Source organism: Chinchilla lanigera, unplaced genomic scaffold (assembly GCF_000276665.1).
Source record: "Chinchilla lanigera isolate Chin_1 unplaced genomic scaffold, ChiLan1.0 scaffold00001, whole genome shotgun sequence".
NCBI lineage: Eukaryota > Metazoa > Chordata > Mammalia > Rodentia > Chinchillidae > Chinchilla > Chinchilla lanigera.
Genome location: NW_004955402.1, coordinates 20,901,461 through 20,925,368, shown reverse-complemented (window position 1 = coordinate 20,925,368; position 23,908 = coordinate 20,901,461). Strand labels below are relative to the sequence as shown.

The following is a 23,908-nucleotide window of genomic DNA, read 5'->3' as shown; positions in this document are numbered from 1 at the left end:
ATCCCAGAATATGCCGCTGTGACATCTGACAACTTGGACCTGCTCTGATGATTATATATGATCATTAAGTACTCAGTACCTAATTTTAATTATTTTTAATGACAAAAATTAGATATAAACCAAACTGTAAAGTTTTGTGGGTGTCAGTTGCTTCAAAGATTGAGGTCAGAAAAATAGTAAGGTTTTTTTTTTTTCAGGAATAATGTGTCATGATAATAGAAGACATGATTTAAGGGACCCAGGAAGAGTATATGCAGGCCATCTAGGCCATGAACTAACCTTAACTACATGGAGTTGCAAGCCAGGCTACTAGTTTATTGTCCAAATCAGGGTACAATCTGAGACTCAAAGGGGTCTCCATTCACTATTGTGTTGAGAATATAACTGTACACCAGGACTCTGGGGAGACTTGGGGCATATCCGTCTACAGTCCCTTTCCATCTGCATCCCCACACTGGCTTTCCCTCTTGAGTTAGGTTTTGCTCATGGACCCCAGTGGTCTCTCCAGTCCAATGCTCCTTTACCAGTTTTATTTTAGCTGTAAGTACTAACACCATTAACACTATCATGTGCATGGATATTCTGTAGACTCTGATTCAGAAGCTCCAGGGTTAGGCCTGTGATTCTATATTTGTAAACAAGTTTATAGATAGTTTTGACATGATGATGGTCAACATATTGAGGAGAAAAATGTTAGTGCACATTCCAAGAGATGGAATCTTTTGACCTAATTTATTTTTCCTGGTTTTAACTCGCTGACGTTGGATTTAGTTTATGGCTTAATAGTCCTTTGGTCAGTTGCCTGTATTGCTACTATTGGCCCAAACAGACCATGTACCTACTAGTGCAGTACGTTTTGATGCAGTTAATTAATTCTAGAAGGAAATATAGAGCAGATACATACACTAACATGTAATTTGTTGTCCTATTTAATTTCATCGCATGGCTAAGCATTGAGAAAGAATCTTAGAAAAGGACTGTCATCAGTGAACATTTTTTCAGGCCATTCAAAGCATGGTAAATATTTCTTTGCTCACTTAAATCAAGAAATAAAGGTTTTCAAAATAAATTCACTACACAATTTATTCAAAGAAAGACCATAGATTGCTAGACTCATGTGATATTAGTTTAACAGCATGAGTGGGAGCAGTTATTTTGGACAGCTCTTGACTCATTAGAAACTTCTAGATGGCCAGGCTCATGTGATATTGCCAGAATAGCATGAAACATAGGTGGGAGTGGTATTTTGGGTAGCTCTTGGCTAATCAGAAAAAAATCACATAATAATGTCTAATTAATATATCCATACAGTAACTGAAATTATTTTTCTAACAGTCAACCAGGACAGGTTTTTAAATTATGATCTGAGAACTCAATGATTCTTAAGGATACAAACAGCATAAATGAAAATGAGCGTATATACCACTACTATAAAAAGGATACCTCACTATCTGGGAATCTTTTCAGTTTTTAGTTGTGTCATCATCTTTCCTCAAATTCAGTCTGACACTACATTTGGCTCTCCTTTTACTGTGGGAGAAATCAAGAAAAATGTTTTCTTCTATTGTATATTTTAAAAATTGTTTGCCTTTGATTTACTGTATATATTGCTTTCTGCAGAGGACTATTAAAGGAAGATCCACCTTTCCATTAACATTTAGAAAAATATGACTTAAGTATTTTAAAAACTAGTGTATAATATAAAGAGTTTTTAACTATGAAAATTGTAAGTTTAGAAAAGGGAATCAAAGGGTTTCCAAATATCAGTTTAAATCTCCAGGCATTTTCTAAGTTTTCAGTACACACCAAACCTCTCAAGCATACACCTTACAGTGATGATATTGATAACAATGAAAGGAGGAGAAGAAGGAGAAGAAGGATGCCTACTCTCTAGCATTTTCATGTTTGCGATACTATAGATTTTGGTTACCAAAATAGGAGATGTTATTCTTGGAGGCTATTTCTCCTTCCTCAATACCTGCTATATGAACACCCATCAGTTACTGACAACTTTGATGATATTTTATTCGAATTCTATGATTCTGGGTCCTAATTCACTTCACCAAATAGTTCTTTACTTTGCAGCTTATTCCAAGCCATCCATGTTCATGACCCCTTCTTCTCACTTACATTGAGTTTACCTTTTTGTCCTATTTCCCTACTCAAATGCTTTCAAAGCCTGCCTTTCTTGAAACTCATTATAGCACAGTGCATAATATGTCACATGGCATAAAATTCCAGCTTTGGGGCCATTAATTGTGCTGCTTTCCATGACTCATAGAGCTTTTGGAGGCAAACATCTTCACAGAGAAGTAAAGAGCACCGAACTAAACCTGTCTATTTTATTTTGAGGGATTTCTAAAAAGCACAAGTTAAGTCAGTTGTGAAAATCACTTTTTAAATAAAGAATACCGATCATGTTACTGTTCTTCTTCAACAATAGGATTTTAATTTTCCATAACCTCAAAATACTGTTAATGTTGATTTTCCTTTTCTTGTTGTTGTTTTGTTTTTTTCTTTTTATTTGTTTTTCTTCCAGTACCAGGAATCGAACTCATGACCTTGTGCTTGCCAGTCAGGTGCTGTGCTGCTGAGCTAAATCCCCAGGCACTGATTTTCCTTTATCTCACATATTTGCTGATTATTTTCTTATAACTTTTCCTCCATTTTTTATCTTTAGTTCTTTTCCTGAGATGATGTCCTTTAATATTATTCAGGCTTAAATGTCAAATATGCTTTGTCTTTGGTTATAAATATGTCACTGGTCATCCCTCACTTTTATGAGCATGATGATATCAGAAATTTATCTGTATTTACAAAAACACGAGGCTGTTCAGTTAATGCTAAGTAAAGAAGGACAAGAACAAGTCTCTATAACAATGAGTGGAATATAGTAGCAGTCTACTTACTGTGATTCCTGATTTTACGAAGTAGTACAAAATGGTAACATCAGATGACATCTTTCAATTTAGTAGTCAACCATGTCCTAAATCTTAAATTATCTTACTTCCAGCCCCCACATAACATACCACCTGTCTTTTGCACGTTCCTGTCACAATAGCAAAACATGCACTTCCTGCTGAGGTGTAACAGGAGGATTTAGACAGACATTAGGTCTGGAATTAGAAAACTAGTTCATAATGTTCTGTTTGTCACTGTCCATGTGACTTGAGCAAGCTCTTCATTTTATCTTTATAAAGCTCTTTGAAATGTTAAAAGTGACAGTACTATCTCATTTACATGACAGTTTTGAATACTGTAAATGTAATAACACCAAAATGATTTGTGCAATTGCAGCATCAAAGATTCAAAGCAATTGATCCTACTGAGATGAATCTATTATAGTCTCTTTTGTTTAAACAAATCAGAATAATTTGATCTTTGTGGAAAGAACCAGTCTTTTCAACAAGAATCTAAAAGATAATTCTTTATAATTTGTCACCAAAGCTGTCATTGACTTCCTTTCCTTTAAATAAATTCATTAATCCAATTAACTTAAAATTGATGAAATTCAACTACAGAGAAAAAAATAGCAAATGAAGCCTGGTGAAAATGTTATGGATATCAAGTAATGAATTGACATTTCAATGGGAAAAAGTATCAAAATGTTTATATAACATCAAAAGACTTAGAAAACAGAAGAGTCGGGTTCACAGTTAAGCAAAAGGTGGTCATTGGAGCCAATCTGGGAAATGGAGCGATTCCATGGTATCCACCAGGAAATCTTCACACAAGGCACTATTTACAGTGGCACTAGAGGAGCTGGAAGATCCAGGCAGGACAGTGAAGCAACCCAGGAATCCACGAGCAAAGGAGATTTGCTAAGCCAGAGGAGGAAGGGTGGGAGAGAGCTGGCATTGCTAGAGTCCAAGAGATAGAGCTACTTGATAGGAGGCAGATGAACAAGTAATGCTTTGAGGTAGGAGCTGGGACATAAAGCAGAAACCCTCTGTGCCAGAGAAGAAAGATCACCTGAATCAGAAAGGTTGCACACAGACAGTATGGGTCAGGGCGCAGGTCTGTAAGGAATTTTCCTGAGAACAACCAACTAATGACCAGTTTGCAGCAGTGAAGAGTGCATTTTGCAGAGTCTTTCAGAGTACATGCTTTAGGGTTTAGTTTTCACTGTTTCTTTTTTATTATTATTATTTTAGGCAGGTACGGTGAACTGAACTTGTGGCCATTGTGTTGAGCTACATCCTCAGTGATTTTTTTTTAAAATTTCAGACAGATTCTCTCATTAAGTCACTAAGTTTCCCAGGCAGGGATTGAATTTATAATCCTCCTGTCTCAGGCTCCCAGAATTCTGGAACTACACATAGGAAGTTGCTCCCTGCTAGGCTTGATTCACCCACTACAGTAGGGACAAGAGTTTTGGGAAAGTAGGAATAATGCTAATGGGGTGTGCATTCTAGTCAGTCACCAAAAACTAGGCGCTTAGTAGGTCTTCTGTGATCAAGGTTTCTCCCTGAATACACACTCCCCCCAAAGAGGTTATACTTCTTCACCTGCTTGCTAATAGTACAAAATACCCAGAGAAAAAGCCTTCCAATCCACAATTAAAGATATAAGGTTTAAATGACAGGTACATAGTTGAAGTAACATTTTTCTGAGGAGAAATTTCAGTCAAGGAACAATCAGTCAGCCTGTTCCTCTGTAAATCACTTACAGAGAAGTAACATGTATATATGGGCTGGAAGGTTAGCTATCAAGAGAATCAAGAAGAGGCACGGCATGAGGGACCTAGCGACAAACCTGAAGGCAGTGATAATTGTTCCAAGGGTAGCGCTCTACCTACTGTGTGGGTATGACTATGACCAGCACTAGTTTTAGCATCCACATAGATGGCCCACAGCTCTGGTTCACAGGAAGGACACAGATTTTTGATTTTGCAGACATGTGCTTGACTTCCACACAGAACATTATTAATCACGGTCATCAAGGTGATGCAAAATGATATATTTTCATAAGTAGTTTTCTTTTAAATAAGGCCACTCTGGAAATGAGTGCAGTTCTTAGTTTTGGTAAAGAGAATATTTACTTTTGACCCCTTTTTTGAAAATTTTCCAGAGATTGATAAAATCAGATTAAAATGTCCTCAGATTCAGTCTTTCTGCACCTGGATTTGAGGGCCATCTATCATTTCATGGTATTGACTTCTTCAATGTTGCCTTGCCTGATTCCATATTTAACCAGTGAGGCAGCAGGTATCATCCATATTAATTTCTCCTATAAACCCTAAAATCTGGGGCTGGGGATTTAGCTCAGCAGCAAAGCACCTGCCTGGCAAGCGCAAGGTCATGAGTTCAGTTCCCGGTACTGGAGGAAAATTCAAAAAAAAAAAAAAAAACACTAAAATCTTATATGAGAACTGCTTCTAGATTGTCTGTCCCCAACCAAGATAAGTTAAACCAAAATTTCTTGCTTTTATTGGGTTAGAAAATTTTAGTTCCCAAATGGATCTGTATTTATAACGATATCCCTGGGAATTTTGAGAGCAATTAAAGTTTGAGAAATATCAATATATATCTACCATTTGGCATATACTTATTTAAGTCTGAGTGGCATTACCTATCCTAGCATATGATCAGAATTTCTTTGTGCATATCACTGCATTCATTTTATGCTGCCATTCTAAAATTAACACAAACTTGACAGTTTAATACAACACCTGTATTTTGCAGTTCTATAGGTCATAAGCCCAGTCAAACTTGATTAGGTTCTGAATTGCAAAGCCAAAATCAATGTCTCTAATCTAGATATTCAAATTTATGAGGGTTACTGACTACACTTAGTTCGTTGTGGGTGTCAGACTGAAGTCCCTGCTTCCTTGCTGCTAGCAGAGACCTCTATCAGCTTCCTAATGATGCTTGCCTTTCTTCTTACCTGGTCTTCTCCAATCTCAAGATCGCAATGGCACAAGGAAAAATATTTGTACTGTGAGTCTCTCTGACTTCTCCTTCTACCACGAAGCAGAGAAAACTGCTTTTAAGCACTCATGTGATTAAATCAGACTCATCAGTCATCACCACATTTAAGATCAACTCTATTGTATATGATAACAATCCTCGCAGTGATGCTGAATCAATTTGCATGTCCTGAGAAGTTAGGTGTGGAATCTTGGGTAAGAGGCTCTTTTAAGAATAATTCCTATCAGAGTCAGTAGTGGAATATATTACAATCAGTATTTTAAAAACCTGTATAAAGATATGTGATGAGAAATCTATTCCTTAAACAGACACTAACTAGCTACATAATTATAAGCTCTTGGATTGTCTAACTGTAACAAATAGTCATTGAATATTTGCTATGTGCAAATCAAATATCAGTTTAAAAGTAAGAACTGGGACTTGTCTGCCAATAATTTAAATTTCATACTTTAACATTTCCATTGATAGAGATAATTATTTGATATTTTGAGAATTTTACCGAATGATTTTTCATAGGTTGTACAAAAATAAGTGACTCTGTGTAACTTCTAATCTTTAGCTCTCCATTTTCCTGATTGATAATAAAAACATATTACAGCCTTCAGATGTTCTTAGTCAATGATACTCTCCCCAGCTGCACATGGTGGTGCACACCTGTAATCCTAGGACTTCAGGAGACTGAGACAGGAGCATTCCCATGAGTTTGAGGCCAACCTGGGCTACATCACAAAACCCTCACTCAAAAGAGCAATGATACCTTCCTCATACTTCCTGAAAATATTTTCTTTTCATATTTGGCCTCCTGTAGTTCTCACACTATATTTTATGATATAGCTATAAGTACATGGAAGTTGTATTTTTAACTGCACACAGTCCAATCACTTAATGTTTCAGTTTGTTGGTTTTCCCAAATATTCCCAGAAGTGTTCCTGTGGCTGGGTTTGCACTCATGCTGGATGCAGGGGCCTCTCAATTGGCTTCTAGATTTTTCACAAAGATGATTATTTTGTGAATTTTTGTTGAGTTAATGTGTCCAGGATGAGAAGGAGAATCCAAAGTTTATTTCACCATCTTGCTGAGGCCACTCCTGATTCCTGGGTTTTCTCAAAATCAGTACAAATATCATGGATGAGATAAAGTTGCTTTTTAGGTTAAAAAAACCGTGCTTGGCTAAATTTAGCAAAAAAAAAAAAAAGGTAAAGGTTGATAATTGGAAGCCTGGAGTATCTCACAAAGTGCATGAAGGAGTTGCTCTCCCTGTAATGGAAAGAAAATAATTATACAAACGATGGAAATCTCAATGACAGTAGTTTTTATATTTTTTTCCCAGCAAAAAAGATCTGATCCATGTAAGTGAAAAAAATCTAATTCCAAGGACACTCATTTTGTCTGTTTCCCAGTTCCAGATTCTTCCAAGGCAGTATGGGACCGTGCCAACTGGGCCTGCACCTGTGAAATGCAGGGGAATGTGTACTCTAGGGTGCTGCCCGAATGGGAGCTCAATGCCTCCAACTTTGGGCTGCTAACACACATCACCCCATCACCCATGACTCCAAATACACTTCTACTAACTACTTACTGTCTATTTCATATAAACTACATGCAGACTCAGTTTTTTTCCCTGGTGGGACTAAATCTAAGTCATGACCAACTATTTCATGCAGGGATGGTAATGAGATCAGGTGCTGTTCTCTTTCTGAGGCCAGGTGACATTCATTACTCTTTTAATTCTGTAGAATTGAAAGCATGCAATGAATGAACTAATTAGGATATCGCCTACCATTGTATATATACAACCATGAGGCCAAACCTTATAAAATGAATAGGAAGATACTCAACAACAAAGAAATCCAGATAAAACTTTACACTCCTTCTGTCTGCTTCTGATTCCAAAGCCATAGCTTTTATTTCAATGAACAAACATCACTATACATTCCATATTTTGATTTGTTCAGCTAACAAAGTGCTAACTTCATTCTATTCAATGATATTATATTCCATTCTAACTAACTTGCCAGTTGAACATCATGGAATGGAATTTTGTTGTCTCTAAGAATTTTCCTGGTAATACTTTCCTGTCTGCAAAGTAAAATAAGAAGTGCTTCAGATGCTCTTGGAAGGTCCACCTCCCTACCTGTTTTGCTCTTTTGCCATCTATCACTCCCTTGGGAGTCAGGATTAATAACCTTAGCAAACATATAACCTTTCTTTAAAATCTATTCTCTTAGTTGCCAAATGGTGTGCTGCAGTTGGAATCTCATTTGTTGACATATACTCAACAGGCCACAATACCTACAGTTGTAGAGTAGAATTGAAGTGTCAAGTCTGTCTCTAGAAAGCCCTGTATTTTAGACTGATGTCATGGCTACAAGAGGTAGCCCCAAGCATATATGCCATCCTAAAAGACTGTGGTAGGCTCAGGCACTGTCTTCCAGTGGCATACTGGCTGAGTTTTTAATACCTCATCTATTCTTTTGTAAAGCCAGGATTTGTCAATGATGGAGTACGTAATAAGAATAATAACTCCAAGGGAAATCTTCCAATTGCTTCATTTCCTTTAGTGGGTTATGAGTTCTTGAATAAAATTAAATTTGTATGGGGAAAATTGTTGTATATAAGCCATTCTGAACTCCGTAGATGGTGGTTTTCGAAGAAGAATGAGTAAGAAAGTCAGGGCAAGTAAAAAATAAATGTTCATTCTAATAAAGACACAAAATTACCCCATGTAGAATTAATGGGATCTAATGCAATTGGCCTACCACAGTGAGGTTTGCAGTCTTGTCCACATTCTGTACTTTAACAAGATCTTAAGACCGGATATTTCATTGGCAAATTGCATACTGTGATCACCATGGTGATTGGCGCACCAGTTCCTGTGGATAATTATCCTGAGGGATGGTTCTACCTGCTCTTCTGTTCATGATCTCCCTGAGAAAACCTGGGTTTGGCAAGGAGGATGAGTCATTGTTACAGAAAAAGCTACACTACACGTCTGACTACTAAGACCATTTTCCACTCTTGAAATGTTTTTATATACACAGGATGGGCAGATAGTTTCAAGCCCTTGACCTGTTTTGAAAGATTTATCAATATCGTCTTATCTCCTACTTCTATTAACAAATCCTCCAAACTGGCAATTTTTAAACCTTTAGATTATTTGGTCACCACTTGAGAAATAGTGAAGACTCACTGTGGATTAGCTATGTTCTTTGGAGAGTATGTGAAAAGATTTACTTCTCAAAATTGCTGTCCCTATCAGGGGCTTCATTCTCTGTATGGATTTACCCAGGATAGCAATGGGCCCATTGCTGGGTTTCATAGAATCATGAAAAACAGACATGGTCAGCTAGCATTTTTCATTCTTGATCAATTTCTCATTAAAAATGTCATCTAATATAGTACCTATAGATTAAATACTGCTATGTGGTAATTTTGATCAATGTGTTTACATGTGATTGGGGCCGGGAGCAGACCCATTTGTACAGATTGTATTTTGCTGAATGAAGGAGGGCTCCTGCATGTGTCCTGAAATCACATTTAATGGTATAGGTCACACTCAGTTCATCATGGCCTGCTGAATAAAGAAGAACACCTGTGAAAATGCAGTTACTCAGTGAAAACCATGAGGGCTTACATTAAACCTTTAGTTGTACTGGCAAATGTTTTCAGTTGTAAATATTTAGAGGTTCCATACATAGTTCAAATCTGCTACAAATACCGTAATGTCTGATCTTCTCTGGCTTCCTGTAATCACCCTCCCTTCTTGGGAGAGGAGGTTTGCAACAGTGCTAACAGCAGGGATAAATTTGAACTTAGCTGAGATCCTGTCCAATTCCAAGGCGGATGTTTCAAACATGACCATATTATACTTTGTTCTTCTTTTTTCATTACTTGTAAGATTTTTCAGATTAAGCTATTTTCTGATGTGTTATTGGGCAGCAATTTTTTTTTTGCTTATTATTGGGCTAAATGTCAATTTAGGGCAGCCTCCATTTAGATTGCATTACTTTAAGCTTCAATTAAAACATTATTTTCAGAATTACATTTGCTCACATGACTTAGATATCAACTTGTGGTAATTAATGATAAATCTCTGAGCCATTTCTGTTACACATTGTCACATCATTTACTAGTAGAATGATCTCATAATAGGACGATGTAACACTTTCTTGTTTCTATTGTCCATTGGATGTTTTTTTCTGGTATATTTTTTTCTCTAGTGGTTATCTGTCAGCTTTCTTTGAAAACACTGAACTGTGTTATGTCTTAGATTCATTTCAAATTTAACATGACATTTTAACTTATGTATACCATTTGCCATATGAAACTGGATGCAAAAACATTTCCTTTATTAAGTGCTTTGGTTTTGATATGAGGCAGGAAATGACTTGACAAGTGAGTTTACAACACATAAATGTTACACACAGGTACATTAATGCATTATACTGTTTGTTTTATTTACCTATGTCTGTATGTATATGCATATCTGTACTTATATCTATACAGTAGGGTTAACTTTGTCTAAATGTGTTCTGTAGATGATCACAAAGAAATGTAGGATGTTAAGTACTTGTCACGTGGAAATTTGCAGTATAATTGACAAATAAAACATTTTTGGTACTGGGGATCAAGTGTGGGGCCTTTGCACTGTGTTATATTCCCAGCCTTGTCATTGTTGTTGTTATTGTTGTGTTTATTTTGAAACAGTCTCACTGAGTTGCTAAGTTATGTAAGCAGGGTTCAAACTTGCAGTCCTCCTGCTGCATCCTCCCAGAGTGCTTGAATTGTAGGTGTGCTCCACCATGCCTAGCTAGTAAAGCATTTTAAAAGTCACAAGATGATGAAGTATTTCAAAATGAGAAAAAAGATTAAACAAACTCCTACCAAAAAAACCCACAACACCATTGTGCTCAAAGATTGGAAAACCTGTGACAATTATGATTATATAAGTAAAATTTAAAACAAGTGAAATAAGTAGCATGGAATCTAATCTTAGAACACTCACCTTGGAGTTTATAGAAAGATCTGGTATACAATGTGAGAAGTGAAAATATATGTACACCACTCAGTGAAGTTTAAGAATTCTTTCATTATGACTATTCAAAATAAAATGCAGTGGTATTCACAGTAACGATGACTTTGTCAACAAAATAATCAGACGTTCTCATTGTAAAAAACCAAAATAAAAACACCCAAATCACATTGTAAAAAAACAAAGTGTTTGTGCATATCATTTTACAAAAAATACCCAATTCTTTCAGTCCCTAAACAACCCAAAAAGTATACATGGAAATAATATTTTACAATTGTTTAGATAACTAAGAAGCCATCCACAAGTAAAAGCATTAATGGTCATTTAAAAAAATAAATCATCTTGAAATTGGAAAAAATTGTTTTATGGGTCCGTTGATAGTAGCTTACATGTATGGACTCTCCACAGACAAGATTCATATAATCCATGGGATTCTCCAAGTACTTGATGATGGAGAATGACTAGTGATTTTATAAGTCACCTGGAAAAAAGATTACACAGTAAAATATGTACAACTGTCCAAATTGTACAAGAGTCTCTCATGTTAGGTAGAACCTTCTCAAGTTCCTGTTCTCTTCCTACTCTCCCTGCCTCTGGAGCTATTTTTTCTGCACTCTCCTAAACTGGATTTACTTCTACGATCATCATTATACCTCTGCTTATATCTTACCTTTTTCAATTCTGCCTCTTGTAAGAGATCTCCCTGACACTCTGCATCCTTGGTAATGTGTGGCTTTCCTTTCTCCAAAGAAAATTTTTATTCAATATGCCTATACGAGACTCTTATTAACTAGATACCATTACTTCCTACATGATACTAAAATTATCATGCTATAACCAAAAATAAAGACCAGGTTCCATATGTAGTCTCTTTGGTTCTTGCACCCAATTGGTGTTTGATTAAACATTTTAAACAAAATAAAGAATAAAACTTACCTTCTCACTGAAAGCTCGGAATTAATTCAGTTAGATTTCATTCTATGAAGAAATGAAGGGCTGCCACACTACCCTTCTGTGCAGTTCAAGCCTTCATTATTCTTCTGTCCTCCATGAAATCAAATTTTTTTAATTTTAAAATCAGTGTCTTTTACTCCATTAGTGGTATCTGTACATGTATGTATTTATTTACATAAGTAAACTCCTTGGTGTGTATGTTTGACTTCAAAATGTGTCACCATTCTTTCCTTTGAGTTTAAGATTACATTGCCAAGTAACACACAATCCAAAGTACAACTTGCAAATATAAAAAGGGGGATTGTATTCTTAATTATTTATTTTTTGCAAGTTTTTGTAGAATTCCAGATCTTGGGATAATGGGACCTTGCTATCCGTAGTTGATATTTCTGTATGTGAAATAACAAAAGATAATATAGAGAACAAAGCTATACAACTGTTTAAAACCATATTACACATGATAAGTAAAACAGAAAGTCAAGGAATGGACATGTCATCACAAAGGTTTGAAGAAGGGAGATGAGGAAAATACTTCCCGGTCGTAATACAGATCAGAAATGACAGAAATGAGTTGGGGCGTGGGGCTGCAGGCGGTGTCTTGCTGGGAAGCACTCAGAAGGTCTGGCGTGGACAGTATCAGCTGTCCGTGCTGTAAAGCAGAGGGAGCTAGAGTGTAAGTTGTAAGATGTGGTCTAGTCATGGACAAGCATCACTTTCTATAGCAGACATTGTTTTTGGGCAAAGACATAGAGCAGAGATCAGAAAGCCTACAGGGGAATTGCACCCAAATTCTTTGTTTTAAAGAAAACTTCAACCTCTTTTTACATTTTCAGATATTACCATCCTCATCTTTTGGGAATCAGTTTCTTAAGGGCTCATCAAAGGAGTAGTGGTAAAGGACTATTGTGCATTTGGGAAAAACATTACAGTACTTGTGGATCTTATGAGCATCTGACATGGATGTTAAAACAAAAGTTCCAAGTAATAATCTTAAAATGGGAATGATATTTTTTCCTATCCATTTTGCCCAAGGCACTGGTCCTAAAGGCCAAAATGAAGAGGAAGGTGAGGTACTGAAAGTAACTGAAAGAAAAAGTGGGTCAGGTGTTTTGGGAGATCACACACACACACACACACACACCCTCTGTGGATACTCCTATAGACTAATTCCCCATATAGACACCTAACCATTGAATCTGATGCTATTAAATCTGTCTTTGTGCAAAGCACTGGTGAGAATGCTCCAAGTACCTTAACCATAGCATTTCCAGGATCTCTATTAATTGATAGGGGAAATGAGGAGAAATGAGAAAGAAAAAGAATAAAATGAACAGTCTGTCTCTTTTTTTTATTTTAAAAATAAAAGGAGGAAAATATTAACAGACAGACAACACTTTACAAAATAGCAAAGGAATAGTACAGACAGTACGGAGTTACAAACAAAGTGGTAGGGAATTAACAATGCTTGTGGTATTACATATTGATATCTTCAAAGTGGTTTCTCATGAAAACAGATATAGAAGGACTCTGACAGTTTCTTTCAGCAAAGAAATACAAGACAGTAGAAGAGAAGGGAAAGAAGGAGAAAGTTTGTATGTATGTATATGAAGGATAGTTAACATGGCTGTTCTACTGTCTTGAACAGTCTGTCTCTTATTTTGAGTGTTACTAGACCTTGTAAACAAGAGCCTCGCTGGAGCTAATTTAACATAAGTCACTACAGCGCTCATTCCACCCCATCAGTACTATCCTCCGAATAAATTAAAAAACAAAAAGTCTAAACACCCCGCTGCCCTCCTGATGTCACTACATTCCACACCGCCCTGTCTACCACTCCTCATTCTCCTCTGTTGCTAGGTACCCCAAGCACTCTTATTTTCTCAAGTTCCAGGTGCTCTTTTTCTTTGGGACTCAAATACAGATAGAGTCTTTGGTTCAAATGCTATAGTAGCCAGGCTGAATTCTGGAGAGAATCATCTCCCTGGGCCTGTGAACGCAAAGGCCTTCCCCACAGACCTAAACACGGGTTCTGGGTAGCAGCCTGGTGCCCACAAGGAGGGTCCACTCGGAATGGATCAATCTGTGTTGGGTAAGGAAGCAGACTGCCCCTTTGGAACAGTGAATCAATGAAAATCGGGGGTGATAAAAAGGAGTCTGAAGTCTGTGATTTTAAATTCTGAAGGAAACAAATCAAAAGAGTATCTTTAAGAAAAAGAAAAAAATCACCAACATGATGACATGAAAGTAGCCAACGTAAAAGTGTTAATTTATTATCTATGCAATTTTCACTTGCTGCTCTATGTTGGATTTTTAAAATAAAAACAACAAAAATATGGTTTAAAGTTTTTCATTTATAAAACAGTAGCATGAGGCTTTTTTTTTACTAGTTCATTAACAAAATAAGTGAATATGTATTCAATACAAACAAATATAAGTCACTCAGTTTTTTTAAAAAAATGTACTGATTTTCTCAGGAATGAAATATGTAAAGCTGTTGAATTTCATTACCTTGGTAACATCTGCAGTGAAGCTAAAATTATTTTTCTTTTATTGTTTACATTTTATGCCAGTATATAATTAAATGACATTTATAAAAACTTCTCTTGATAAGTGATATTTATCTTACCTAAAATGGATAAATGATATCATATTTATTATATAGATATACCTAGTGATTTCATTAAAAGACTAGATACAGCATGTTTGATTTTTAACCATAAGAGAAATTGAATTTGTTTCAAGTTAATGTATATTTGGTTTTAAAATCTTTTAGGTACATATATTTAGTGTTACTTACTCTATTTTGATGAAGCTTTCTTACATTAAATGTTTAGTATTTTAAGAGAATTCTGATACATGTTTTAAATATTTTCCTTCATGAATTATCTTTGATTATGCCCATTGTGCTTTTTCCTTAGATTTTCTCAGAAAAGAATAATTTAAAAATTGGAAATAACTTGTCAGATGTTAATACAAGGACTTCAAGTAGAATAATAGAGTATGCAGTTTCCAAATTATCTATCTAAATCATTCCCCTAATTCTGTATTTCCAAATCCCTGTGCACTTCATTGTCAACGCTTCCTCGTCCACCCCTTACGGGAAATTAAGCCCAAGACCTTCATACTGAGCTACATCTCCAGCTGGCCCTTCTTAATTTTTTTAATTTTGAGACAAGCTCTCACTATACAGCTCAGTTTCCCAGGGTGGCCTTGACCTTATGTTCCTCCTGTCTCAGCCGCCCTGAGTAATGGGATTACAAATCTGTGCCAGCATGCGTGGCTAAAAGATTAGTTTTGATTTCTGAAATGAATGACAGTGGAAACCGCTATGCCATATTTATGGCCAGTTTCCTAAAACTTCCTTTGTGTGTTTTCTCTGTCTATGAACTCGTCTCTTGAATGGGTACATCAAGTTTAACAGAATTATACCATTTTGATATGTTTTAACTTTTGTACAAGCTTTGAATATGTGATTTAAAAGTTTACTGAAAATTAGTTGATTCACTTTGTGTCCCTGTAAGAGCCTGGGCTTCGTGCTGGACCATCGCCTCTCCTGTTTCCAGCACTTGTTCTATTCCTATAGCATCTCTGGTTGTCCCTTCCTGTGCCACCACTCTCTCAGTTTGAATTTTGAAGATGCCAGCTTATGAGACATCTGGATCTTCTCATTGATCCTTCCAATGTCCACTTTGTCCCCGTTATACCACCTTCCTCATCAGAGTCAGAAATAATCTATTTCAAATGTGATTTTTCCAAGTCACTTCCCACAATTAACTAAAATTGCTTATTTGCTCTTAAAGTCAACTCTAAGCTTTTTGATATACAGAACCTTTCCTGGGATATTCTCTTCTTCTCTTTTGAGGTTTGTCTTTTTTTCCCCCTCTTTGGTGCTGAAGGCAGCAATCTTACTTCTCATGGTCCCTGTGTAGCCCTTCATCTTAGATTTTGCTCTTGAATCCCTCTGAAGAGAATGCTGTCCTCCAACTTCCCCACCTGGCAAAGGCTTAGGTCTTTCACAATTCAGTTCCCAGCTCTTCTTTAGGAGGTCTCCAGTGATATCTTTATCCTTGTACTGGATCATAGCCTCTTCACTCTGCACTTTAGTTGCATGTTTGTTTTTCTGTCTCTTTTAATTATCTATGAGCTAACTCATGGAAGACACTCTCTCTAAGCCAAATATTTAACTGCATATCGGTCACAAGGTAGGAACTTAATGTTTGTTGAAGAATTATATAAACAGGAGACATATAACTCCTTTAAAAATTAAATATTTCCCTGAATATAAGATATTAAGTATTTCATCCACCCAAAATTCATACTTCATAGTATTCAGAAATAAAACTAAGAAAACCACATGTTAAATATTATTATTTGTTTGCATACATTCCTATGGCTTCATTAATAGTCTTTAATCATTCAATAATTTGGTCCATTATAATTAGTAAAAAATTCTTATATAAGTAAAGATGAAATTAAGAAAAGTGGAATACTTTTTTTGAGACAGGGTTTCTCTATGTAGTCTAAGCTTGCTTGGGCTTACTGTGTAGCCTAGGCTGGCCTCCGACGGATGGAAATCTTTCTACCTCAGCCTCCAGGGTGTGGCGATACAGGCATGCATCACCATGTCTGGCTGAAAGATAGAGTATTATAATTGTATGTAAAATTTGCCTATTTTCTTCTTACAAAATAGATATTGTATTAGACACAGAAGCTAATTTTCTCCATTCTTTTACTTTCATGCCTCCTATTTTTCTGTACCTTAAATGAAGTGCTGAATAACTACAACAGTATTCTAACTATTCCAACATTTACTAACCTAGTCTTCTATTTTTATTTATGTCAATTGCAACTTTTTTTCACTCAGATCAACACTGGCTTAAATATATTTTCATCTACACAGTGATATACACAATAATTAAACTTCATAGGCTTAAAGTCCAAGAAATATAATGACTGAAGGAAACCTTATTGTTAATGTATTAGATGCCTGTTAAACACTCATAAATTTTATCAATGTATATCTCCATTAAACAGGATAGAAGATGCAATTTCCTAGGGAATTTCTACCGAATCTGGACATTCTCACTGAAAAATAAAATTTACTTCCTAAGTAATTAATGATTGCTTATTCTTTGTTGAATTTACTTTGAGACTGTATTTGACATTGAAATGTTTATCTTCTTCATATTATTTTGTTTCACTGCTTGTTCTTTCATGCAGCCACTACATTAAAAATAACAATAGTGGCCTCACATTCTTTACACCTTATGTATGACATTTGTTAGCACGATACCACACACATAATAGATGCTCAGTAAGTGCTAGGTAAAATAGAAAATGAGCAATATGTTCATTAAAATCAGAATATGAATTTTTCTTCCCAACAGATGACTCTGCTGCGGAGAGCTTTAATGGCAATGAGACCCTGGGGCAGGGTTCAGTTGCTTCAGGGGGAGCACACAGCAGGGAGATGGGAGACGCCAACAGTGATGGCAAAGCGGGGCTAGAGCAAGAGGAACAGCCACTGAACCTGAGTGACAGTCCCCTCTCTGCGCAGCTGACTTCGGAATACAGAATAGATGACCACAGCAGCAATGGGAAAAACAAATACAAGAATATTCTAATCTCTGACCTCAAGATGGAACGAGAGACCAGAGAAAATGGAAGCAAGGTAAGATTATGGTACAATTTTCAAAGAATTTCTGAATCATGAAGATCACATGAAATATTTCTATGTGAAACTTTTTTATTTATTTATTTATTTATTTTTTTTTGTACCACGAATCAAACTCAGGACCTTGTGCTTGTCAGGCAGGTGCTGCTACTGAGCTATACCTCCAGCCCCCAAAATATTTCTATATAAAATATTTCTACATGAAAGGGATCCAAAAACATGAAGTTTATTTCCCAACAAAAATATTTAAAACAAATCCCAGTGATATGCTCCAGAAACTTACACTCATTTATTGTGTGTCCATTAAAATATAATTACAGAAGTAACAGTGAGCAATATGGATTATGTCTTCAAGGTTTTGACTGATTTATGCATGGAAGGGCTTGATTTAATATGTTTCATTTATATAATCTATTTATGGATCTGTCTGAGAATTCGTGGAGCCCAATGGTGAAAGTTTTAGTAAAATTTTGAAGATTGAAAAGATCACTATCTTGTGTCTTTAGATCAAATAGGTGTAAGTAACAATAAAGTTTCAATTAAATTCTCCAGTTGGCTTTAGAGATTTGGGGCCTTCAGCAAATAACTTACTTATTGGACCCTTTGTGGCTTGGATGAAATTTTTCGATTAAACATAATTTCCATAACTATAAATTTCCATAAACTTAAAAAGACAAAAATATGTTTTAGACATACCTAAATTTCTAGAATTTCCTATTAGAGGAAATGACAACCCTTTCAATCCCAGCTACTTCATTTTTTTAAAAAACTGGACATCCTGGTGATTTAGCGCTGCAAGTTTTGAAGGTATCCTTTGGAACACACGCCAACCTCTAAGATAAAGCTGTAGAACTGGTGTCTGACATAGATCCTAAAAGTGAAATGTCTTAATCTGGATTAATTTCAGAGTTTGCTGAGGCCCTGTGCTTCCAAAATTGACTCAATTTAAATTGTCTTCTTGCCTGAGGGTTTGTCGTTTTTATCCTCTTTTAAGCAAGCCAGTCGACATTAGCAGACACTTAAGCTCTTTTGCCTAAGGGAGGCAGCTACAACTTCTGCTGTGGTAAATGCACAAATACCCTCTTCTGTGAGTTAAAGCCAGATCACACAAGCATGAATGATTTTATATTTGCTGACATGATCTGAATCACTGCATACAGTTTACAGAACAAAATAACAGTTATGTTTTCCTATTCTCTACATTACCCTGTCTCTACAAGGATTATATAATCATAAGCCATCCATTTAATGCCATGTGTTGGATAAATTAGTTCCTCTAAAATTATCCAATGGTTTGTTCTTTTCTTTTTCCTCCTTGTGTTCAGTGTTACTGTAGGAACTGTGCTCATCAAAACATTCTTACACGTATTATTGAAATGAAATTACTTTTATGCTTCTGTTATTATGGAGTTATGAAAATACAAGAGATTTGGACCACATGAGAGGGATTAAAGGAGAAATGAGCCTAGAGGAAAGGAGATACCTTCAAGGCAAGAATTGTTTAATGTTTTGTTTAAACCAATAACTAAACAACTGAGGAAATGCCAGAGAGGCCGAAGCATCAGAAAGGTTCTCTGTGTTGAAACTAAGCAGTCTACCTTCCAAGGAGTGAGGGCTCGGCTCTGAAGGGCAGACTGAGAAATCAAATGGGAGAAAGATAGAAAATAATTGAATTGTGAGAACAGTTTAGCAGCATACTGGGAGCAGAATCAAAAAGACTATTTTTACTCATTCTTCACACAGGGTATGGTAAATATCTGACAGTTATGTAAGATAAATTAGTCTGGTGATATATTAAGGTGTATAGTAGTGGGAATATAGTTACTAATATTGTGTCATACTAAAAATATGCTGAGAGTAGATTTTAGGTACTCACACACATAAATTGGTGGCTATGTGGAATGTGATGGATGTGAAATTACTTTCCTATTCTATTCATTTAACTGTGAATATATATATATATATATGTTAAACATAATTTTGTACACCTTAAATTTATAATTAGAAAGATACCAGGCACACTTTCAGCAGCAGAGAAGGTAACAAATAAATTGCGACCCTTTTTATAAGAATAGCGACCTTTTTTATAAGAATCTTTATATATTGTCTCGGGAAAGAGAAAGTATATATGTGGAAAATTTCTACTGCAAATACAGACAAATATTAGTTTTTATGTTAAAACACTAAGTACAAGTGAGAAAACACTATTTCTTTTGAAGTAGCAGTCAAAATATACTTCTAGAAGGACTCTTAAATTTGAAGAAAATGAAAGAACCATTTTTCCTCACAGGAAGTCTCTTACTAGATACTTTGAAGGGTCTTTCATGCAGATAGAGAAGAGATTTGGTCTCAGTTTAGGGAAATATTTTTTTACCTTGAGCTGAGTATGACTTCATAACATGGCATTTGAGGAAAAATCTCCTTATTAAGTAAGATAAGTTATTTGTCACCAATTAATTTAGTCCCTAAATATTTACTGTAGCTTCCCACATGTAAGGCACTATTACAGAAATCAAAATTATGTAATCAAGAAAACAAAAAAGGATCCCTACTGCTCAAAAGCTGTAGCAGAAAAGAGAGACAAATTTATGATTATAGTCTGATTCTGTCAGTGATATGATGGGAATGTGGACAAGATGAAATGGGAGAACCGAACTGGACACTAAACTGACTACAGTGATTCTTAGAAAGAGACTGTTGCCAGAAATGAGTGTCTAAGATCAAGCATAAGCTATTCTGGGGCCGGGGATATAACTCAGTGGCATAAGTGCCTGCCTGGCAAGCACACGGTCGTGAGTTCGATTCCCAGGACCAACCCCCGGCAAAAAAAGAACCAAGCATAAGATATTCTGATTGAAAGGACTGCTTATAGTGGAGAACCAAGCATAGTTAGAGGCATACATCCATGAGAATCCTGCTTGAAATGGAGAGCGGCAAGGAACTTAGAACGGCCACATCAGAGAAGATGTGTGGAAGAATGAAACACAGAGAGGAAGCTCCATTAATAAAAGCTTTGGGTATACAGTGTAACAACCATTGCTGAATTCCTACCAGCTTGTCTAGTGAAACTCTGCATGGTTTCTAATTTTTTTTTTTGTTTGTTTTTATTTTTTATTCTCTGTAATGGGTTGATCAATCTTGCATACTTACATCTGGTAATCTGAGCAACTGCCTGGAAGATAACAATGTGTAGTATAACAACAACTGTTAATTCCTATCATTTTGTTCTGAAACCCTGTATCATTTTTATTGTTTTTGCTTTGTTTGTTTTCATCTATGTTGTTGGTATTTTGCTATTGCTCTTTTTTAAAAATTTTTCTTTAAAAAAATAAAAGCTTTGGGCCATTTTAAGGCTTTAGATTCTATTCAACAGAAAGCGTTAAGCATGGTAAGATTGCAGTTATCTTGAAATTTAGGTAAAGTATTCTGGCCACACTGGAGTGGATGAATAAGATAGGAATTAGGGAGGAGAGATGGAAAGTTATTTATAGAGCTACTGTGGCAACCCAGAAGGAAAAATAAGGACAATTGCCATAAAGTAAATGGAAATGAGGATTGAAAGTTGATACATGGTTTAAAAGAATTAACATATTACTTTTCTTTTGACATTCTATTTGCAGAGCCATGATTCATAGCTCTATAGATTAGATATTGTCAAAACCTAGGAATGCCTTTCCCACAAACTATAGCATAAATAGCCTCTTTACTTTTCTATATCCAATTAGAATGCAGATTCTAAGAGTGTGATAAAGTTTACCTTTCCTAATGTAGTACACCTGGCACCTGGATTAAAATCTGGTACATTGTAGTCCCCGATAAATATTCTAAAAAAATACAGAAGGTTTTTTCCATGTGGAAAGCGAGGCTTCAAACATTCTAGAATGACTCCAGGATTTTTGTGTTTTTTTGGTACCTGGAATCAAACTCAGCACCTTGCGCTTGCCAGGCAGGTGCTTGTACCACTGAGCTGTATCCCCAGCCAGACTCCAGGATTTTTGGCCTGGTTTCCTAAGTCGATGATGATTCCATTTACCAATATGCTGAATGAGAAGCACTTGAAGAAACAGGTTTTGATATGTAAACCCCAACATGCAATACCTACTGAATATGTATAATAGGCATTGTGGATATTTGTATCAGCTCAGGAGGATGATATGCATTGGCAAGGCAGACATTCAAAAGGTTTCAGAGCAAAAGTGGTGCAAAAAGATGTGGATAAGATCACCTGTCAAGAGAATAGACTGAGGAGATAGTCAAAATATATCATCCTACAGAGTATCAGCCCACTAGGAAAAGCTAGCATAAATGGCCTCTGTGAAGAAAAAATATGTAAAGAAGAAAATAAAGGCATCCATAAGAATAAGATATTTTTATAAGGAAGAAGAAGATATTCTGGAGGCCTTAGTGCAGGGTATTTTAATATCAGGATAATTAATAGTGATTAAGTAACATGACAAAAGGATCATGGTCCAAAGAATGTATGTTGAATTAGATTCAAAACACATGAAGAAAAACCTCTTATTTAGTGGGAAATTTGATTTTAAGGCTGGTATAGGGAAGCTGAATCATTTTAACTGTGAGGAGATCAATGTGGAATTTTGCTTCAGGGATTTTTATGCAATCTAAACCCATATGTAGAGTGCTCCAGAGTCTCGTTTTGGATCAACAATTGTTCTGCCTCCATGCCATCAGGTAAACCTCATAGTACTGTTCTGTTCAATCAGTGCTATCTTTATAGTCCTTTGGAATGTTCCATTACTTAGAGTGACCTCATGAAGTGACATTGTCAATTTTTAATTCCTTGGAGCAATAAAATATTTAATTACATGAAGTCTCTGAGAAGCTCAGAATCTTGAGAATTTAATATTGACCTAATTCACAGTTTTACTATGAATAATACCAAAGAAAAATGATTATAAATGCTTTTTAAAAATTGAACAATAAATAGAAGTGCTTAAAAAGAATAGCTGAGTTAGACTATGCCATTTACTGATTGTTTATTATTATGCAAATTTACTGACTAGACTACCAGGGAATCACATTAACCAATCTGAAAAGACTAAATATATTGAATGGAAAGAGTTTAAGTGATATTTATTTTCTTTGCTGATGGCCATATTAAAGAACTAGCTATACAGAAAAAGAGAGACCTGTAAGTTGCAAATCTAGAGTCTAGTACCCAAGCTAAAATTATTAGACAATGAAAATAGAAACAAAGGCAGAATTTTAACATAGGGAAGTATATAATCTTAAGAATATTGAATTACTGGTTGTTTAATTTAGTTTTCTGGGTTATTTTTAGTATTTGTTATCCAGTTATATTTTACTTGATATGGCATAAGATTCAAAAACAGTCCCCCCAAAAGAATAATGTTTCAAATAACAACTATTTGTGGGAGAATGGTTACTGTTTGAGGGAAAATATACATCTGTGGTTATCATATATTGGCTTTTTAATTCAAAGATTTCTCAGTTTTCACTTTATTCAGTAATATTTTTCTCCTATATGGTCCATGTGATATTTTTTGGTTAACTTTTCCTTTCAATTTTTATGAAAACAAGTGTTAATATTCAAATTAAACTTTGTAAAATATCACTCATAATTACCACTGATAATTATTATATAATTTTACTTGGTTATGATGCATAGAAATAACAGTTTTAAAATATTGTGACTCTTTTAAAGATCTGGATGTAATTAGATTGTTTTTTAAATATTAAAAGCAATGAATTAAGTTTTGTAATAATATTACTTGTCTATCCTTGTACATATTCTATCTAATTAATGTTTCAATCTGATGATTTTTCAACATCTGCCTTTTTTGGTATTATGGAGAGACATTTCCAGATCTTGCTCAGTGTATTAGTGATCTTTCCCATTGCTGAACACAGCACTTGAACACCCAAAACAAAAGAAGAGAGGTTTAATTTGGCTCACACTTTTGGGAATTCAGCCCCTGGTTGGCTGGCTCCAAGGCAAAAACATCATGGAGGAAGATCATGTCAAAGGAAAGCCACTTACCTCATGCAACCAGGAAGCTGAGAGATTAGGGAAGAGCCAAAGAGAAAGATACACCCTCCTAAGGCACACGCCCAGTGACAATCTTCTTCCCAAAATACACTCAGCAGTGAATGAACTCATCAGTGGCTCAATCCACTGAAGAATATAGTGCCCCCGTGATCCAGTCATCTTCAGAAGCCCCACCTTTGCACACATAAGACTTTGGGGAGATATCTAAATCTAAATCATACCATTCTGCCCCAGCCCTCATAAGGTTTATGTCCAGCTCATTATGTAAATATATCCAGTCCATCTCT

The 23,908-nt window shown here is 35.6% G+C and overlaps 1 protein-coding gene across 5 annotated transcripts in view; it reads left to right on the top strand.

Moving 5' to 3' along the window:
* Window positions 1-23,908, top strand: part of Nol4 (nucleolar protein 4) — a 325,024-nt gene that overhangs the window by 181,140 nt on the left and 119,976 nt on the right. For 4 of the 5 annotated variants that reach the window (XM_005372768.2, XM_005372767.2, XM_005372770.1 and 1 more), the window contains one exon: window positions 17,304-17,587. In XM_005372768.2, coding sequence (XP_005372825.1) covers window positions 17,304-17,587 — 284 coding nt within the window. Of the gene's footprint in view, window positions 1-13,810; window positions 14,006-17,303; window positions 17,588-23,908 lie in introns of those variants that run through there. The other variant, XM_005372771.1, reaches the window with a different exon arrangement.